Consider the following 19,985-nt stretch of genomic DNA (forward strand, 5'->3'; position numbering starts at 1 on the left):
AAAATAATAGTTAAGCTAGCAAAAGAATGGAAAGAAATTGAATTTGAACCAAACCAAAATGGAACATTGAAATATTGGAGACGCAAGAAGCTGAAGCTTTAAGAAAGAAGAAGTTATTATTATTGTTTTTTATAATATCTGGAGATTATAGCCTTGAGAGAACTCAGAGCGAGGGAGGGTGGAATGAAAGACGAGAAGCAGTTAGTTCGCTAAGTTTGTAAGTGGCCCAGTACTGGCTCATGTTCTTACAGTTTTGAAAGAAAGCGGATCAATGAGAATGACCGATTTAGCAGAGCGCTGACCATGAACTTGAAGAGGAACAAGGCAGAACAGATGTGAGAGAGGGCCTGGAGTGATTCTGTGTGTGCGCGAGAGAGAGAGTCATCAATATCAATTAATCCGATTACCCTCTTCTGAACAGCATCAGTAAAGTTAGTGAAGCTTTGGGTGTATTACCCCAAATGTGTGAGTATTCCATGTTTTTATTTGGGCAGGGGATGGGTTATACAGTGAGTCGTATAGATGAAAAGTAGTACCTTGTGCGAGAAAAGGCATGGAGTTTTTTTGTCGCCTGTAGAAGCTAGGGCTGAAATGTGTTTGTGTCAAAGGCTGGAGGTGCAAATCCACCAAGAAGAGAAATCAGGTCATGGTTTCATATCCTAGTGTTATCGAAAGTAAGAGGAAGTGATATGAGATGCGGAAAATTATACATAATCGTGTTTGGTAGCGTTGAAATTCGAAATAGTGAAGAGATCAGAATTTAAGGCATTAGTTATGGAGGATCTTGAGATTTCTAATAAGTCGGCACTACAAGGTTTTTCAAATGAGAAGGAAGAATAGAATATGCTATGTAAAGAGTTATGAATAGGACTTAGTCAAAATCCTATTCATAACATAGGACTTCCTCTTGCACATAAATGACAACTGGTCATTTATGTGCAAGAGGAAGAGAACAGGTGCACTGAACCATAAGGGACTTCTGAATTGCTGGGGAAATCTATGGCGAGGAAACCTGTTACGATGGCAATTATTTAAATTTTAATAGATACGCATTAATTTGAAAATATCGATGGAGGAATCAGAAAATAATGATTTGCAAAAGAATCGAGAAGATATAAATCGGAACTAAATGAAAAACATTGGAACGAGTACTTTAATTTAGTAATCAAATTTAAATTCCTAGTTAACACGGAAAATATAACACAACTTGAAGTAAAAGGATAATCCCTGAAGGTTAACAAAATATCACGATATTGAAATTGATCTATACGAGAAAATAAAGATCCAAGAAAAAAGTAGAAACATATAATTCAGTAGTTCGATCACTTTAACTTATGCACATGAATCAAGAATAGAAACACCAAAAATACGAGATAAACACATATGAAATGAAAGCATTAAGAAAAATATTAATAAAACAGAATTCGATAAAATAAAAATCGATTAAATAAGAATAATTTAACACGAAATTTGAATAAAACCAAATAAAAATAACAGACCATTTATAGATTTAAAAAAAAAAAAAAAAAAAAAAAAAACGATCGACAGATTGCATACAATAAAGCATAGCAAATGAAATAAGCTTAAGCGTAAAAGCTACAAGAAGAAGCAATGAGAATTATAAGGCAGGACATCATCCCAAATATGGAGAGAAAAAAAATGTCACATTCTTCCGTTGACTAAGAATAAAAGGGAAAAAATACAAGGTATATTTGCTTATTAAAACAAACAAAATAAGATCTACATCACTTATCTTTAAGAAAGTTTTTAATAAAACTATCTTCTAAATAATTATATATTTGATTTTATCCTTTATCCAAGTGTAAGCAAACAAGTTTTGCGCCTATAGTATTTTCAGGTCTGGGGTAACTAGTGGCAAAGGTGGTATAAGTTCTCATCACTTGCCTTAGTATCTCCCATAATGCACAGCACATCTCCTTTCGGGCATGTATAACGCTATGCATTAAGGGAAGGATCACTACCCAGACGTGTTGCGCTGGTTTTTAAATATTTATAGAGCATTAACATTTGCCATGTGATATAAATTATATGCTTATTGGTTTCGCTTATTGTACATATGCTTTCAAAAATCACCTTGTTTTATGCATGTTTTATGAATTCGAATATTTTTATACTTCATTTACATGTGCTTTATACCCATCTTTTACATTTGTAAAAGATGGGTATAAAGCACATGTAAATGAAGCACGTTTTCTACGTTGATTTGTATTTGTTTATTCTTTTTTTTTTGCTTATTTATTACCTTTTGTACTTCTAAGAAATGTTTCATTTATTATTATTAGTAGTAGTCTATTTCTGTTATTATATATAGATTTTAGACCAATATATGCCGCTTATTTATTATGTGTTCTGGCACGCAATGAGAATTATAAAGCAGGGCATCATCCAAAGGAAAAAAAGTCACATTCTTCCGTTGCCTAAGAATTGAAGTATAGCAAATGAAATAAGCTTACACGTAAAGCGAGAAGAAGAGGCAATGAGAATTATAAGGCAGGATATCATCCCAAAAAGCGGAGGGGAAAAAAAATTGTCACATTCTTCCGTCGACTAAGAATAAAAGGGAAAAAATACAGGTTTATTTGCTTATTAACTAAGGCAAGTGATGAGAACTTATACCACCTTTACCACGAGTTGCCTCAGTCAACTTTGTTTGCTTACACGTGGATAAAGAATAAAACCAAATATATAATTAGTAGCACAGCCAAGTGAAAAAACTTCCATAAACTTATCTTCTAAATACTTTGCCATGTAAAAACATTTAACATCGCATCATTAACGAATCTACATTAGTCAAATTAACTGGTTTGAATGTTACATCGATAATGTAATTAATAACATACACCTTTTTTTAGGGACATAAAGGCAATACAAAATTATGGGAGTTCACATCTGGAAACATCGAAAGAAATAAAAAAAAAAAAAGGAAAGAAAGAAAGCATTAAGTAAGCTTACATCCCACTCACATAGGCAGAGCTAATTTTAGTAAACTAGCGGGTTCCTAATATAACAAGGACCCCAAAAGTGAAAAAAAAATAATAATAAATAAATAATAATAATTTCAAGACTGTAGGAAGAGACTATACAGTCTCTGATCCGAAAATTTTGGAAATTGCTACTCGCAAGGAAACGCACCGAAGCTTGTTTAAACTGAAGTATGTGATAGTCTTTAGGTGGGAGATGAATTTCATCACCTTGTGTGAGAAACACCGCCCTGCTTATTGGAGGCCTGAAGTGGCTTAAAGAAGGTCCATGTTTGGGCTCCAGAATAGGGTTTCCGGATTGTGTAAAGATAAATAAAAATAGGGAAAAAAAATGCTTTGCCTGCCCACTGGATGACTGTATTACAGGTTTACAAAAAAATACTATTCCTGGATGGAAGTTACATGCTCAGGACAATTGCATAAATGTATACAAAACAATTATGTACAAGAAATAAAGCTATATCTTGTATAATAACAGGCATCCTGATAGGTTGGGCAAATGAAAAGGAGGCCTCAGTCACAGCATGTTTCAAAAGTTAAGGGTGTTTTTTTTTTTTTTTTTAATAATTTTTCAATGTATCAAAACAGCATAGAACGAAAAACTTGAAAAATGTCTAAGACATTCACAGGATATCATACTTTCTACTGCAAAATCCACCGTATTATAATAATAATAATAATAATATAAAGCGTAAAAAAGTCAAAAGAAAAGAAAACTTAAAGATGCAATAATGTAGAACTTTTAGAAGTATCTGTATAAGAGACATATTACGAACAACGAACGACAACCTTAATGGACGCTTCAAGACAAAGAGATATTACAGAGCCTGACAGAACCTTTATAAATAGATATAATATTATACACTGATGTACTGTATTATAGTCTTGCCTGATACTGAGCTCCGCATAGCGCTGATTGATGCGATCCGCGATGGCTCGTAATCTGTTAGCATCGTCGTGAGGGCAATCTGCAGCTATTTTATGTGCTGTCCTCGTGACACTGTCCACCGCCGTTTTCCATTGACCCACCTCGGCCTGCACAAGCTGTAATTAAATACACATAAACACATAATTAGAGCCAAATCTACAATACGGAAAGGACCAAAGAGTTGAAAGATTTTAAAATGTATATAATTTAGTTTAAATTAATGTTCTCACATTACATTTGCTGCAGTCATTTACCGGGCATTAAAAGGTACAACACAAAAAAACAAATTACCCAACTTTTAACTTATATGGCATTAATATTCAACGACAGGCAGCGAATACAAATAAATAAAGCATTCGTAAATATCTCATCAAACTATATATACACCCTCTGTCCAAAAAGAGACCGAACTTTTCGAAAATAGAAGAAACTAGTGGCGCCATCTGATGTATCTTTTTTGTTGTCGAAAGCGGCAACTTTCATTAGTGTTGTGTCAACTGTTTATAACATTTGTTTCATTACAAGTCGAGTTATAGTGCCAAGAGTGACAGTGTGTTTTGACGAACGGTCGGTCGTCACGATATTCATGCCGTACGCGACGAATTCTCGTTATCAATCGCTTCAAAACTTCGAGATAAAACTCACCATCGACCGCTTGGCCAGGCGGAACGAATTCTTTGTGGATAATGCCCTTGGAATCGTAGAAACAAATCAGCATTGTCTTTACTTTTGACTTCTCCAAGCGACTTTTTGCGGATGTCCTTCTTCTGGTGGTCCTCCACTCAGCACTGTGGCGCTTTGTTTCGGGCTCATACTCAAAACACTACGTTTCGTAGGGTTTAATGAGGTCCTTGCAGTGTTCAATTCGATACATTTTTTGGTCGTCAGTCAACTTGTGGGGAACAAATCGGAATTCAATTTACGAAGTCCAAACTCTCGGTCAAAATGTTGTGCAGAGTTGATTTGGGAATCCCAATTTATCTTCAATCAATCTCACGGACGATTTCGGGTTTTCTTTGATGAAATCACGCACTTTTTGGATGTTAATTTCGCTCAGTCCAGTTTTTGGACGGCCTGGCTTTTCGTCGTCCTCAAGCGTCTCACAACCACTTTGAAATCGCTTAAACCACGCGTAAACTTGAGTACGGGATAAGCATTCATCACCGTATGATTTTTGAAGCATTTGATGCGTTTTGGTAAAACTTTTACCAAGTTTAACACACAAGTCAATCGCAGCTCTCTGTTCGAAACTCATTTTCCGACCGTTCGTCAAAACACACTGCCACTCTTGGCACTATAACTCGACTTGTAATGAAACAAATGTTATAAACAGTTGACACAACAGTAATGAAGATTGCCGCTTTCGACAACAAGATACAACAGGGGGCTTCACTAGTTTCTTCTATTTTCGAAAAGTTCGGTTTCTTTTTGGACAGAGGGTGTGTATATAAGTATTAACAATACAGCACTCAAAAGGAAAATTATGAATTAAAGATCTCGCAAATGCTGTAGCATCATATTGGATTTCAGCCATTAGTCGAGAACATAAATGGAAATAACCACAGCGCCCTACTACAATTTCCTATCAACCTATCTCTATAAAGGAAACTAATTATGTAAACCATGTTTCCAACTCAGAGGAAGACAGCGATGATTAGCAAGTTTCAGACCATTATTCAAAACGAATAGAACAGTAAATAAACCACTCAGTCTGAAAATTGAGATGTGTGTGTGGGGGGGGGATCGTTCCGCATTGAAAAGTAGGGTACTTTTCAATGCGGAACGATTTTCGATTATAATAGAACGAATTTCTATAATGATGACAATTTTATGCTACATGGAGTTTCACACCAAAACAGAACATTTCTTAAAAATTACCTATTCAAGTATTTATTTTACCTTGGGTACAATAAATGTTAAAGATACCAAGCTATTTTAAACCTGGTTTTACTCCATTTTCCAAGTAAGCAAACAGACAAACAAGTCAAGTTTGCGCCTGCAAGTGTTGCAAGTCTAGCTGATCCTGCACGTGGTGCAAGACCAAGGCAACTCATGGTAAAAGTAGTATAAGCACTGATCACTAATCTTAATATTTACCCTTAATGCAAAGCACATCTCCTGGAGGAGATGTATGATGCTTTGTATTAAAGGCAAGGGACCACTACCCAGACCGGTTTCGACCTTTATTGAGATGTATTTAAGTAAAGACCTCTCTAAAAATTAGGACGATCCCTAGACCACTTCGTAGTGGCCGAAAGACCGTCCAACTCAGCGTTGTTCCACTCAGTGACAGGCTCACCCTGTCACCGAGAAGAACTTCTCAGCGTTGGCTCTAATCAGTGGCAGGCTCACCCCACCACCAGCCAGAGCCATAATCTCAGCGGTGGCCCTACTCAGAGACAGGCAAAAACCTATTCCCAAGCAGAGCCTCTCAAACCCAGCCCCCACCAGTTCCGACCCCCATCAAGGTCTTATCAGTGGGAGCCAGGCTAGAAATACCAAGATTTTAGTAAGACAGAGCTTATAAGTATTTTACCATAAGGTGTTTTAACCTTATTAAATAAAAATCTCAGGAGGAGATATAAATGTAGAAAATATTTTACCTTGGGTATAATAAATGTTAAAGATAACAAGGTTTAAAATAGCTTGGTTTCTATAGTTAGTCATCTGCAGTACCATATTTTGGGTTCAGGAATTCCATACTTTTAACAAAGTCCTATCCCGAGTGATTGCAAAGATCTGTAATTTCAAAAGGTTATAGTAGTAGTAGGCCTCAAAAGCATTTCAGAAATGGAGGAGTTCCAAAATATAATACCTCAAAATTTTACTCAAGCACATTTTTCTTCGGAAATCTCCAACCAACTGGATTTAGCCAATTCGGAAAATACATATAAAATAGCTAAGAGTAGGCTAAAATCTCATTTTACTGAAAGAAAAGCTCCTCGATTTTTTTCAGTAATATCTAAAACTGTTACATTTATGGAAATGGTGATTTTCTGAATGATTCTTCTGTGTTTTTGAACTTCGGAGTCCGAAATTTAACTTGAAAATAAAAAAACATGACCGTAAGACATTTTTCATCTCTGCTCAGAAATCATTATGGATGAAAAGGCCGATTGCCCTCCTCTCCCCCAACCACATTGAAAATAATTCAAATAATTAAAAATAGATCATTTTAAAATTTGTGTCAACTGATGCATGTATTTCAGAATTCATATTTTTAACAGTTAATATCATTTAAAACTTAATTACAAAATATTTAAATATGAATCAAATGCAGAGATATGAAATGCCGACTAGAGAAACTTTTTCCAAGCCGGTTTTCGATTTTTAGCAGTTTTTAATTTCGCAACTCAGAGAAAAATCATTGATCGCATGAGTACAGTATTTCAGATAATAATACGATTTAAGACTACGAGATGTTGCAGACCAGCCTGTTGGACTCTCTTCTCGATACCACCAGTAGCCGTGAGGTAAGATTTTGGTAATGGATAAAGGGAAGAAGAATGAACCAGCTGTTCACCGATTTCCAAAAACGTTAGGACTAAAAAAAAAAAAAAAAAAAATCCACCTACTCCCTTTTTGGATAAAAGCCATTAAGAAGGCATTAACAGAGTTGTCCCATAAAATCAGAAATTATTCATTTTCTCTTCTTTAATGCATATATTCATACTCAATTGAGTTTCGCTATTTGCTGTGCTCGCTTCGCCAACCCCTCTCATTTTTCAGTCATTTCTAGCCGTTTACGCTTTCGTAAATTGGTAGAAAACATGGCTATTTCTCGATTCGATAGCTTCTCATCGTTCATTATATCATTACTTTGATCATCATGATTTTAGTTTAAACACCGGATGTTATTCATTTTGTTTCCACAGTCTTGCTTGATTGGTTTTCAATAATGACTTACAAACATAACTTAAAAACCCAACAAAAAACAAAGTTTTCAATGGCAATGGACCCGCCCAGGTGTTCCAACCTAAGGCTAAAATTAAGTTCTAACTAATGAAAATCTTTATTTATTAGAATAGTATTTTTAATTTTCTTCATCTTTTTTATGGACTCTATTTATGTCTCATTTCCATTACTGGATATATATTTCTAAGCTCACATATTTGCTCTTAATCGTCAACATTTTTACACATTTCCAAATTTTGCTTTTTTCGTCTCAGTCAAGTCCAGCACTAAATTCCGTGCCATCTTCAATTTAAAAACACATACCTAACAATGTTTTTTCAATGCCTTTTTAATATATAAAAATTTTTAATTTCTATCAGTTTGAAATACGAATAGTAGAATACATTATCGATATAAACAATAGTTCTAAATTGTATGTATTAATTTTAAAACTTTTCATTTGTTGACAGAGTCACTAGATATAGTAACACGTATTTTTTCTTCTATTTTTTTTTTAAATAGGAAAACAATTAAAGGTCCACATAGATTAAATCCCAGTACTTTTAGTACATAAGAGTATAAAAAAAGGGATGGGATCTTCTTAAGAAAGGCAAGTGCCTAACAGAGAAATCTGTCGCTGTTAGTTGGTAGTATTAGTTTTAGATTTCCTACTAAGAGGGATCAGTTACTAACAAATCCTTGCTCCCCAACTTAAAAAGGGTACGCACGGACCCATCCAGACCTCTCGTTAGCTCATTTATCAGAGAAAGGATGACAGTACGCTGAAAGTCTATTATATCGTATGTCCCATTTTGTGACTGAAGGGGAGGGCTTAAAAAACAGCGTTACATAATTTATGGACGATTCCCTGGAAGTGAACCGATAGCAGTTGACTGTGAACATGTGTGTAGGAGGTACTTTTTTTTTTTTTAAATAAAATGAATTTGGAAAGCTTCAAGCTGATGGCTGATTTCGATGCTAGTAAGAATCTTAGATATGCGCTTATCAGTTTCATAAAACAACACACACCTTTTTTCGCTTTTTATGAATGTCTATAATCATCTTTAGTTATCTTTTGGCTGATAGCCAAAGCATTCAGAGATCGAGGTCTTCTTAAATATTTCTGCCCGACAGAGGCCAATGAGCTCTGAAATAAGTCGGGATGGAGCGATAGATTTCAGCATTAGGATGACTTTTTTTTTTTCTATTTAAAAAAAAAAAAAAAAAAAAAAAAAAAAAACTGTAGTGACGTGGGGGGTATCTGGGTTTATTGAATGCTTCTTTTTTCTTCAGGCTACTAAGAAACATCCGTATTCAGTTTAATGTGCATGGCTAGCACTGTAGGCATGACTGCACAGTTAATTAGTTGATTTTCAAACACAGATTTAATTAATTTTAATGTGCTGAAATGTTGAAGGATATATGGAACATGATATCCCTTTATAAAAGGTTTAGAACTTTTATATTAAAAAATTGGGAAAATGGTAATTCAAGTTTAGTGTACTGTAATAGCAGACGCTGTTGACAAGCTTCTTGCTTGTCAACAGCGTCTGCTATTCTCCACCCGGAGTTAAGCTTATAAGCAGAATCAGAGTCAAACTTAATAGGGATATTACTTTCGACCCATTTCACAGTACGAATGGAGAGGATTAACATCTAGTAACTCTAACTAGCGACTGGAACAACCGTTCAGTCAGCCGCCTCCTTACATCGTATCCGGTCCAAGCTGACGTCATCCCACACCCATATTTATATCATGTGAACGTGCCGACATATTATAGCTCTACAGCCATCACCTCTCATCTTAGCGCACTTCCGGGTTTATAGAGCTACATGGTCTTAATAACCATGACGTAATCGATGAGGTATCTCTTATCCAGAGCCTCGATAAATAATATTCAGTGCACAAGGTGTATGAGAAATCAACACAAGCAGAACTGCACACAAAGGAAAAATAACTGAAATAACTGGAAATTGTAATGGTATTATTTTTAACTGTCTGTAGTTTTTTGGTATATAAGGCTCTGCAATAAAGTTAAGTGTTATGATCTATTCTTTGGCTTTCTAAAGTCTGTATAATTTTAAGATGTCTCACAATAAAAAAAAAAAGGAAAAGAGAGGAAAAAGGGAAAAAAATGGGGATCTTGGGCTGGTAGAATTTTGCATAATTTGCCGTGCTCTATATATGTGCATATCTTACTCGTTTATGTTCAAGGTCAACTGCGATTCAACTGTAAACAAAAGCAATTAGACAATTTAGCATACCTACAACTTCTGAAAGTAGGTTCTTCCTTCTACTGAATATATATCAGTGATTCCACTTTTAGTCTTAAATACTCAGTTGCATCAATACATTAATGAAGTGTATGTGGTAATGACCTTAATTAGGGGTGCTCCATATAATACTAACCTTGCTATATAGCATTTTTACTTCTAACTTATTATTATTATAAATTCAATCTTGCAGCCGAAGAATTTTATCAATAAGTGAGCTAAAACACACACACACACACAGTAAAACAAAGTATGAATAAAAGTATGAACAAACGCAATATTAGAAATACAATTATTGAGTCATTTGAAAAGTTTCATTTGGGGTGGGGGGAGTTCTCCCTCTAGAAAACTTGTTCTGCATGCGAGGAAAGGGCAGTCACAGTACGATAGTCCTGTCACTGAACAGTAACGACGTATTTTGAATGCAGATGCGAGGACAGCAACAGTAAATTCACTACAGAGTTGAAATAGTAAGAAAATTCTGGAAAAGCATCCATATTTTTTTAAATACGTTACCACTTTCGTTTTTTTTTTAAATAAAAAGAAAATTCTCGAGTGACTAGTCTTCTCGAAAAATTTCTTTCTTTTTTCAAAAAGAAAGAAAAAAATAACCCTCTTTGAAAACGTACGAATTTTTTTAATGTAGACTGTAAATCATCAGACGATGCATTTCGTATTTTTTGTTATGACTGAATGTGATGTACGTAAATGATATTCATACGAAGGGACATCATATGGAAGTCGTGTCCATCAACGGGAGCAGAAAATCCGGACGTTTTCAAAGAGTTTTTTTTTTTTTTTCAAAAAGAAAGAAATTTTTCGAGAAGACAATACTGATAGCTTATATGAAAGTGTCAAGACTTTATTGTATATCTGAAGCAAGACTTGTGCAGGGGAAAGCAAAGGTTGTATCGCACCAGTTGTTTTCCTATTTAAATAAAATACTTCCAAACACCAATGCTATGCAAATGAAGTATAATATATATAAAGATCAAAAATATAAAAATATATCATCGATAAATATATAAAACATAAACATAAAAAATATGGAAATAATAATTTCTAGGCAGGTCAATTACTGTAAGTTACTATAGCATACACATAGCACTAAAATAAGATGATTTAACTATATATTCTACTTTAGTATAACTCAATTCTATACCTTTTGCTCCTTCAGCTGGGCTTCTAAGACGTCCAGTGTTTGTCCCACAGGAGGCAACCTTTCCAACCTCATCTCCGCCCGACCCAGCCATGCCTCAACTTCCCGCCGTCGTTCGTCGAAACTACGTCCATCGGATAGCATTCCTTCCAACTGACGCTTTCGCTGCATGGCCAAATCCCGGACGTCCTCCCAGTCTTGGTGGAGCTGAATGGCTAGTGAGAAAAAGTTAAAAAAAAAAAAAAAATGAAAGAAGTATACACAAACCATATGTCTGTTCTGGGTTTTCAATATAAAGCACAGAGAGAGAGAGAGAATCGCACTGCGTAAAAATGAATTGCATGCCGGTATTTTTGTTGTGAGGTTACATAAACAACGAAGAATAAAGGGGATGGGAGGGGGCAGAGAGAGAGAACGAACAAGTAAAGCTCACATATACATGTTATACATACATCACAGGACGAACAACTCGACCTCATTTAATGGGAACCGCTTTTATATCAAAATGCATTACAAATGTATAGTTGAAAGGATGGAGAGAATGAAGTCGAATTCTGAAAGGAGGGTGAGAACGAAAGATGTTTTTTTCCTGTTAAAAATAGTAGCAAAATAAAATAATACAGCAATCCCTCGATTAATGCATAATTTTTTTCCTATACCCAAATTCTATTAGCGCGCCTATATACATCTATACATTTTTATATTATTTTAAAAAATCACTCACCAGGATGAAATAATTTAGTTACTGATTTAAAACATTTTACAAAGTTATTTTTTAATGGCATACTACACTATTTCCATGTACACTATGTTCCAAATTTATGTCGTCTGCTAATTACATAGTATTTTGATCATCATGCATGCACTCGAAATCAAAGTATTATAATGATTGAATTAGAGAGACTTCTTTCTACGTGGATCGAAGATTGTAACCAAAAAAAGGATCCCGCTAAGCACTGACCTTATTAAATCAAAAGCATTAAGTCTCTTTGCAACCTTGAAAGGAAGGGCTATCAATGATGGAAAAGAAGAATTCCACTCTAGTGCTGGGTGGTTTCAGCGTTTCAAAAAGAGAAATAGCCTACATAATGTTCTACTCACAGGCTAAGCCGCAACTGCAGATAAGAAAGTGACTGCAAATTATCCAGAGAAGAAAAAGGGGTTATTGTGACCAACAAATATTTAATGTCGATGAAACCTGCCTTTTTTTGGAAGCGAGTGCTTTCAAAGACTTTTCTGGCCAAATCAGAGAAATCTCAGCCTGGTTATAAAGTCGCAAAGTCGAATGAAATTACTGCTATCAACATGCGAGCCGTTTGGAAGTCTCTAAAATCATTTGCACATTGTGCAAATGATTTTAGAGGCTTCCAAACGGAAATTCATTCAAAATTCAAACGGAAATTCATTCAAAATTCAAACGGAAATTCATTCGAAAAGCCTCTAAAATAATAAATTTTAGAGGCTTTTCGAATGAATCTAAGTTAATTAAATCTCATTCTGAGAAAATGAGTGATTCCGACCTACTAAATTTAGATGCACAGTGGGAAGATCCTGAAGAATATGAAGAAAATTTAATCACTGACAAGTCCAAAGAGATTTCACAAAAACAAATTGAAAATATTTCTCGTGCAACCAAAGTTTTTAAGCAGCAATGCTTAGAGGATGACCCTGGTGAAGAGATAAGCAGTAAAATTTGCAGAATAGAAAAGGCAATAGGGCCATACAGTCAGTTATATGAAAAAAAAAAGAAAAGAAAAAAAAAGAAAGAAAGAAAATGCCCGCTAAACTACGCTGACTCAATTCTTTGATAAGTAGAATAATAAATTTATATTCTGAATATGTTTTATTGACTTTCAGCTTCATGGTTTTCCTTTAACTGGCCCTGAAACATATCCTAATTCTTAAAAAAAAAAATTAATTAAAAAAAAAAAAAAAAAATTGTGGGTCAAGAAAGAAATTTGAGGAACAAATTATACTTTTTCCCATAGGTTATTATATTCGATTAGTGCGTTTCGATCAATGCGCCTCTTTCAAAGAACGCATTAATCGAGGGATTGCTGTATAGTATTTATCTCATCATTTCATCTTCCTTTTCCCTCTTTTACCTTGCGGTGTCGAGGGTTTATTAATCATCGGACCTCAAACCGTTCACAGGATAAGGTGGTCAGCCCTTACGCCCCGGTCTATCCTATGTATGTCCGTAGTATTGAGTTCTCAAGGCCGGTTTGCCTGTTTTGCGGATGAAAAACCCCATGATAAACTAGAGAAAACCCTCCACGCCCAAGATCAAGTTAGTCGGTCCTGGGCTATGGCTGAGGAAGATCCTTCAGCTCCTCATGTCACCGACGGGAATCGAGCCCAGGACACTCCTTCCCGAGGCATATGGTTGCGAAGCCACATATGCCTGGGGAAGGAGTGTACTCACAGCCACTAGGCTACCCGCGTATATTATTTATCTTCTTTATAAATTTATTACTTATTAAATGGCAAGTCTAGAGTAAATGGATGGAATGTTTTCAAATAACAAAAATAAATCAATTAACCTGTAGGTTTGCTCAAAATATATTAAATATTTTAATAAGTTAAAAGTATCTCTTAATAAATTTCCTAAGTGAACGTTTCTAGTTGCATAGTTTATAAGGCATTTATAACTAGGTCGCAAATTAGTTTATACGATTCAGTAGAGGCAGCATTTAGAATTTCTTTCTCTACTTTTTTTTTATTAATAAAGAACATTTCTAAAGTATGAGGAGAACAAAAAAATTTAAATTAGCAGTAGAACGAAACAAAAAGAAAAGTATTTTTCCTTCCAGTTATGGTTATAATGAACGACAAAAATGTTATTGTGGAAATCAATCAATCATCTTCATTTGTGTGTTAATGGTTATCGTAGTGGAATAAAATACTGGAACAGATCACCGTCATCAGAACTTTCCAGCACTGGAACAAAGCCACCACCGTGAGGAAATGATCATTTCGACTTTTCTAAAGTAAGAAACAGTTTTATTTCAGAATCGATCGATTTAAAGATTACATCATGAATTTGCCTGTGTGTGTGTGTGTGTGTGTGTGTGTGTGTGTAGAGAGAGAGAGATATGTGGCAACGGCCTAGGGGAAGCAACATTATATATACATGATGGCAAGTTTTTACTATTAATATTTTTTTTTTCTGCATTGTATTATTTTTTTTTTCATTTTTTATCCGATTTAAAAATGTTTAAATTAGCATTTATATTGTCATGTAAATCATATAACCACGGAAGGTTGAAAACATACAGTACATTTTAATAGCATGAATAGACTAAGCGTTAAATAAGTCCGGTGCATACTAAATATGGAACTTTATTACAGTGGGTTGCCTCGTTCGAAGAGTCGAAAATTAACTCCCACTTAATTCATAGACATTCATGTTTATAGTAGAAATGGAATCCACAGCCAGTACGTTTGAGGGTGGAGACGCTATCTACTCGAACAACTTGGATGGCGATATATTTTTAAATCAGAAAATTTCTTCTTCTCGCATATATTTTGTGATGTCTCAAATTTTAATCTTAAAATCTCATCGGCAAGTAGTACTGTAAAGATACTTCGCGACTTACAGTGTATGTGCGGAAGAGAGGGAAGTATTTCAGCTAATACAAAAAGATAATAAAACAGATGGATAGTATCCAACTTTTTGGGGTGTTGTTCAAGCGTAAACTGCATTGCGCTGTTTTTTGAACTTTGCCTGTCATTAAATGCGACAAGTAAGATTAACTCTAATAAATGAAAAATAATTGAGACCTTTTCATTCATGGTACAAGATCCACTAATAAATTTAAACGATTTATCATATTGCATTAACTTTGATAATGAAAATGCTGATTACATTTATTGAATGCAAAGAAATCGTACGTAAATCACTGCTAACTATGCAACTCTGCATATAAACTTTTAACTACTGTATTTTTTAAAACTATAAACAAAATACTACTTCGAGAAGTAACACGACACATTTTCATTTGGAAGCAAAAGAGACAGAGAAAAAGCATAACTTTTCAACTTTTATAAGGCGAACAAAGATCTTACCCCAGTTCTGATTTCGTGTTTACGCTATGAGCGACATTAAATGAAAACAATAACACTTTGATGATGATCCGTCAATAAAAAATCATGTTGGTGTAAAGGACAACGCAAGATGCACCATGGTGTATGTATGTGTGTCATTTGACAAATAAATTCAGGAACTAAAGTATCTTTTGAAGCTAGCAGTTTAGATCAGAATCGCTTTACAGGGAAGAAATTATCGCAAAAAAAAAAAAAGATCAAAACAAACATAATGGTCAAATTCTATCAGTTTGAAATAAGGCTAAATGGTCAATTTCTATTAGTGTGAAATAGGCTATCAATGTGAACGATAGTTCTAAATAGAATTTTACTTCGCCTCAACTATTATTATTATTTGTCGATTAAAAGGTTTTCCAACTGGAAAAGTTTTTCTCTCTACCCGCTGATTCAACGATTGATATTGTCGACTTTCCCCCCCCCTGCAATGGGGGTAAACTTCACAAGTTTTATCGACAGCTAAAACTGGCATTATTTGAGCGTTGTAAGTTTTCAAGTAACGTACACATATGCACCTATCAGTGAATAGCTCGTAAGGTCTGCGAATCTGGTATCCTTGATGAAGTCGATCGCTTCAGCTACCATTTCCTACGAAACGCATGACCTAACGACCTGTGATGACAAGTGCGCAGGGCTTTCTTTCTTTCTTTCATTTTTTTTTTTTTTTTTTTTTGACAAATGATGTAAAAGCGATATAAATTTATTCACCAGGTGGCATTGACGCGCTGAGCAAGATGGCAATGCGAAATCACAAATGGTATTAAAAAAAAAAAAAAGCTTTATGTCAAGATTTATTGAAGAAAAAAAAAACAGAAGATACGATTTCAGTAGACAGATATACTGAATGATCGATTATATGTATAAATCATATCAATTGCGTTAAAATTAGAAAATGACGCGTAAAGTTCTTTTTATATTATTATTAGCCTTCTGTAATACGAACTTAAAACTCAATAATATGAGCTGGAATCGTAAAGTATAACAATTCCTGTGGCCTCCTAGTATGAGATAATTTCATACTAGGAGGTTCTTGAATCTACATTACATTCTATCAGAACCATCCGAATTTCACCCGAATGGGTTGCTTTAACTGCTAATTTTCCACGAAAATAGCATGACCTTTCGGGTGTTTCATTCGATTCTAACCTACAAAAATTACACGCACCTATTATTCAAACCAGTAGATTTTTAAAGCAAATAAATGGCCGAGAAACATACTGCATTACTGGAAAATCGTGCATGTTTTCAATAAGCGCTACTTCGTGATTTGCTCTTCAAAATTCCATTCAGAATACTTCCACTATTGAAAAAAAAAAAAAAAAAACTGTCTTTGTTAGACATATAAATAGGTATAGATACATTACAATTTTAGTGCATTCCTCATAATTTTTCAAAGTGAGGCACACTGCTAGGTATCACTGTCACGCCAATTAAATCCTGCTCGAATTTAGGAGACACGCTACAGATAGCAAAATACTGCCGTCGAATTCAAGTTATATAAAGTAAAAAATATATCCTTCTGAATTTTCGTGTAAAAAAAGAAATAAAACAATTTTATTCATTATTAAAAAAACACCACTGTTACACTTCTGTAATTGCAATATAAAGCATGAAGTTTAACTTGAAATCAGAATTGCTATTTAAGATAAGCTTTTAACAGAAGATAATTTTAAAGTTGTTCATTAACATGAAGACTTGTAAAACTGCTCATCTTCTTTGTCTTCATCTTTCTCATCCGTCAGATGACGGGTTAAGTCCCCTATGAATAAGAAATCTTTGCCGTCTGGTTCTATCTCTCTGAAGATCGATAACTGTGACCTTCCCTTCAAAGACTGTAACTAAGTTTGTTTTTTTTTTGGTCTGCCTCTTGATCATCTTCCTCCAGTGATTCCATTCAATGCTATATTTGGTAATCTCTGAGAGGACATTCTCTGAGATTAACTGCTGTTTAAGAATTATCTATGATATCTTCTCCATGGATCTGTGTTTGACTTGCTCTTTGTTTTGTGTTCTCACTAGTAAATCCTATTTACTTTATTTATTTTTATTTCATCTTCTTTGTCACCAAAAATAATATAACAGTAAATGAAAGAAATTAAAAAAGAAAAAACGCAAACGTCTATTTGCACAAGTCTATTCAGTACAAACGTTTTATGTAGGGTGTTTCCTCTAGAATTTAGCAACTATAGTAATAACGCAACAAAACTTTAACATTTTAACTCATTACGATATTTTTTTGTTTAGACAGTATGCACGTTATATGGCAGCTGCATGTGAAAGTGAACGCCACATTTCATCGCAACACTGTCCCTTAAACCATGTTCTTAGAAAAAAGCGTAGCTACCCACGGTTACGAATGCACGCGTGTGTATGAGTGCGTGAGCGTAGTCTCGGTAGCATCGCTTGCATAAACAAAGAGATGAGGCCGAAAAAGTTTTTTTTTTCTTTTTTTTTTTTTCCCTCATTCTGAAAAACAAGAAAATGAGTCCAAAAACTTATACGTACACATCATAAACATATAAACCACTAACATGTCATTTTCAGTACATGCAAAAAATAAATAGGTCAATAAATTACAGCTTATCGATGCAAGTGAAAAATGACCTAGAGGAGATGCATTGAGATCTATATTACAATCATCTTTATGTTTAATGGAAGGAAACAGACTGCTAAAAGTAATTACAACCAATTTAATCACATTCTCCATATTCAAGTATTTTATCTTTGTCACAAAAGATAATTTTAAAAAATTTCAATTAAATTAACTGAAATTATGGCGAAATAACTCAGGCCATGAGGCTAGTATCTTATGTCTGTTAATTGAGTGTGTTCTTATGGCCGATCGAATTCAATAGGAATACTCAGGATTGTAGATATTGCAAAAAACAGTCTCGTAAGGCTAATAAATCTAATTCCAAATTATAGTTTATTTTTGAAATATACTGGAAAGAAAGTATTGTACGCCCACAGTTCATAGGACCTGGTCTGGCAGATTGCCAAGAATTAGTCAATTCATGCTGAAGGGGAGAAAGAAATAAAAGATGTACGAATTCGTCACCAAAACGCGAAATCACGTGTTTTATACGTAAAATTTTCCAACTGTTAAACAAGCAAAATAGTTACCACTTTAAAAACTACAATGTTTCATAAAAGAAAAATTAATTTCCCAACGTGTAATAATAAACAATTCATCCCACAAGACGGATTGATTACCCTATTATCGGAATGAATTCTCCTTCTTCTGACATGCACACACAAGTGCCGAAGGGTCTCGCATCTGTAGGCGTACAGTATACCTGAATATTCCTGATATTTTCACATAAAAACATATCTGGATATTCATGAAAGCAAAGATGATATCTATTTGTATAATTTTTCAAAGCATTTATAGAAAATCTTCTTTTCCAGATTCTCCAAATGGCCATTGTCTTTCATGTATATCCACAAGATATGTTTTTTTTTTCTTTTGTCAAAATATCAAGAATATGCATGTTTCTTGTCAATATCTTTCAAAAATAAACCTCAATTTGTAATTATAAAATAATTAGATCAATTAGCCTTGCCGATTGGTAACTTTGAAACAGTTCTATTCCGGATAAAATTTGCTATTCAATAGTAGTGTACTCAGGAGACACCTAAAACTGTTTCAAAAGTCATAACTATTGCACAATGAAAAAGTAACCGTATCAACACGCTCGTTAATTTAAAAAATAAAAATCTTTTGCAAAGGGGAACTGATTCCCTTTCTCCCTTTTGATACTGCAGAAATAAACAACAATACATTTATCAGGCCAGAAATCTCGAATTTCATCCGTGGTTGAAATTTCAATTCACAGCCGCGTTTGCAACATGTAGGAGGGATAAGAAGGAAGCAACTATGTTAGCATAAAGCACGGCACAACGTTTCTACAATGAGTAATACAAGGATCCCTCATAGAAAATGGGCCATTTACATTACAAATGATCTTTTAGTCTGGTATTGTCGTGAAACTTCAGACACCTTTTCCGGGCAGGGGACGGCCATTTGTCCATAGTATACAATATTCGGGATCGTGACAGCTGATGGATCATCGAGGAGGGTCTTTGAATCCGGAGTACCACTCGGTGAACGGCTTATTCAGCACGTGTGCTTAATGGTGTAAATTATTACCGTACCTTATGGCGAAGATGGTGAAGTGTGGACAAGTGAAGGTCATTGGCGTGAAAGTACGCCAAACGCTAGTGCATCATATTTCTTATTCCTCATTCCATATCTGCTCTTGCTATTTCGTTATTAGGACTGATAAAGAATGTTTATCGTCAAGCTCGGCGGGATGGTAGGGGAATGGAATACGTACGCCAAATACACTGAAGTTAACAGATGTGTTGACAATACTTTCTTTCAATAAGAAAACAGTCAGTTTTAGTTTAATCCATTCAGAGTATACTAAATCAAGGAAACGGAATAATCAATGCAAGAATCAATCCAGTGTTTAATCAAGATTTTACACCCAATTTTTTCTTTATATTTTAACAAATGATTGTGTCATGACATAATCGATATCATTGAAACATAATCCATTCCAATTGAAGACTGTCCAAATTAATTAAATCAAAGCTGAAAAATTCTTCTGATAAAACGGTA

The 19,985-nt window shown here is 34.5% G+C and overlaps 1 protein-coding gene across 1 annotated transcript in view; it reads right to left on the minus strand.

Annotated features, from left to right (window-relative positions):
* Dys (Dystrophin) overlaps positions 1 to 19,985 on the minus strand; it is a 923,162-nt gene that overhangs the window by 221,057 nt on the left and 682,120 nt on the right. Inside the window, exons 49-50 of the mRNA XM_090409612.1 lie at positions 11,261 to 11,472; positions 3,892 to 4,046 (exon numbers count right to left, since the gene is read on the minus strand). Coding sequence (XP_090265738.1) covers positions 3,892 to 4,046; positions 11,261 to 11,472 — 367 coding nt within the window. The remainder of the gene's footprint in view (positions 1 to 3,891; positions 4,047 to 11,260; positions 11,473 to 19,985) is intronic.

This window comes from Typopeltis vanoorti, chromosome 19 (assembly GCF_054136105.1).
Source record: "Typopeltis vanoorti isolate ZY-2024b chromosome 19, IOZ_Tvanoo_1.0, whole genome shotgun sequence".
Lineage (NCBI taxonomy): Eukaryota > Metazoa > Arthropoda > Arachnida > Uropygi > Thelyphonidae > Typopeltis > Typopeltis vanoorti.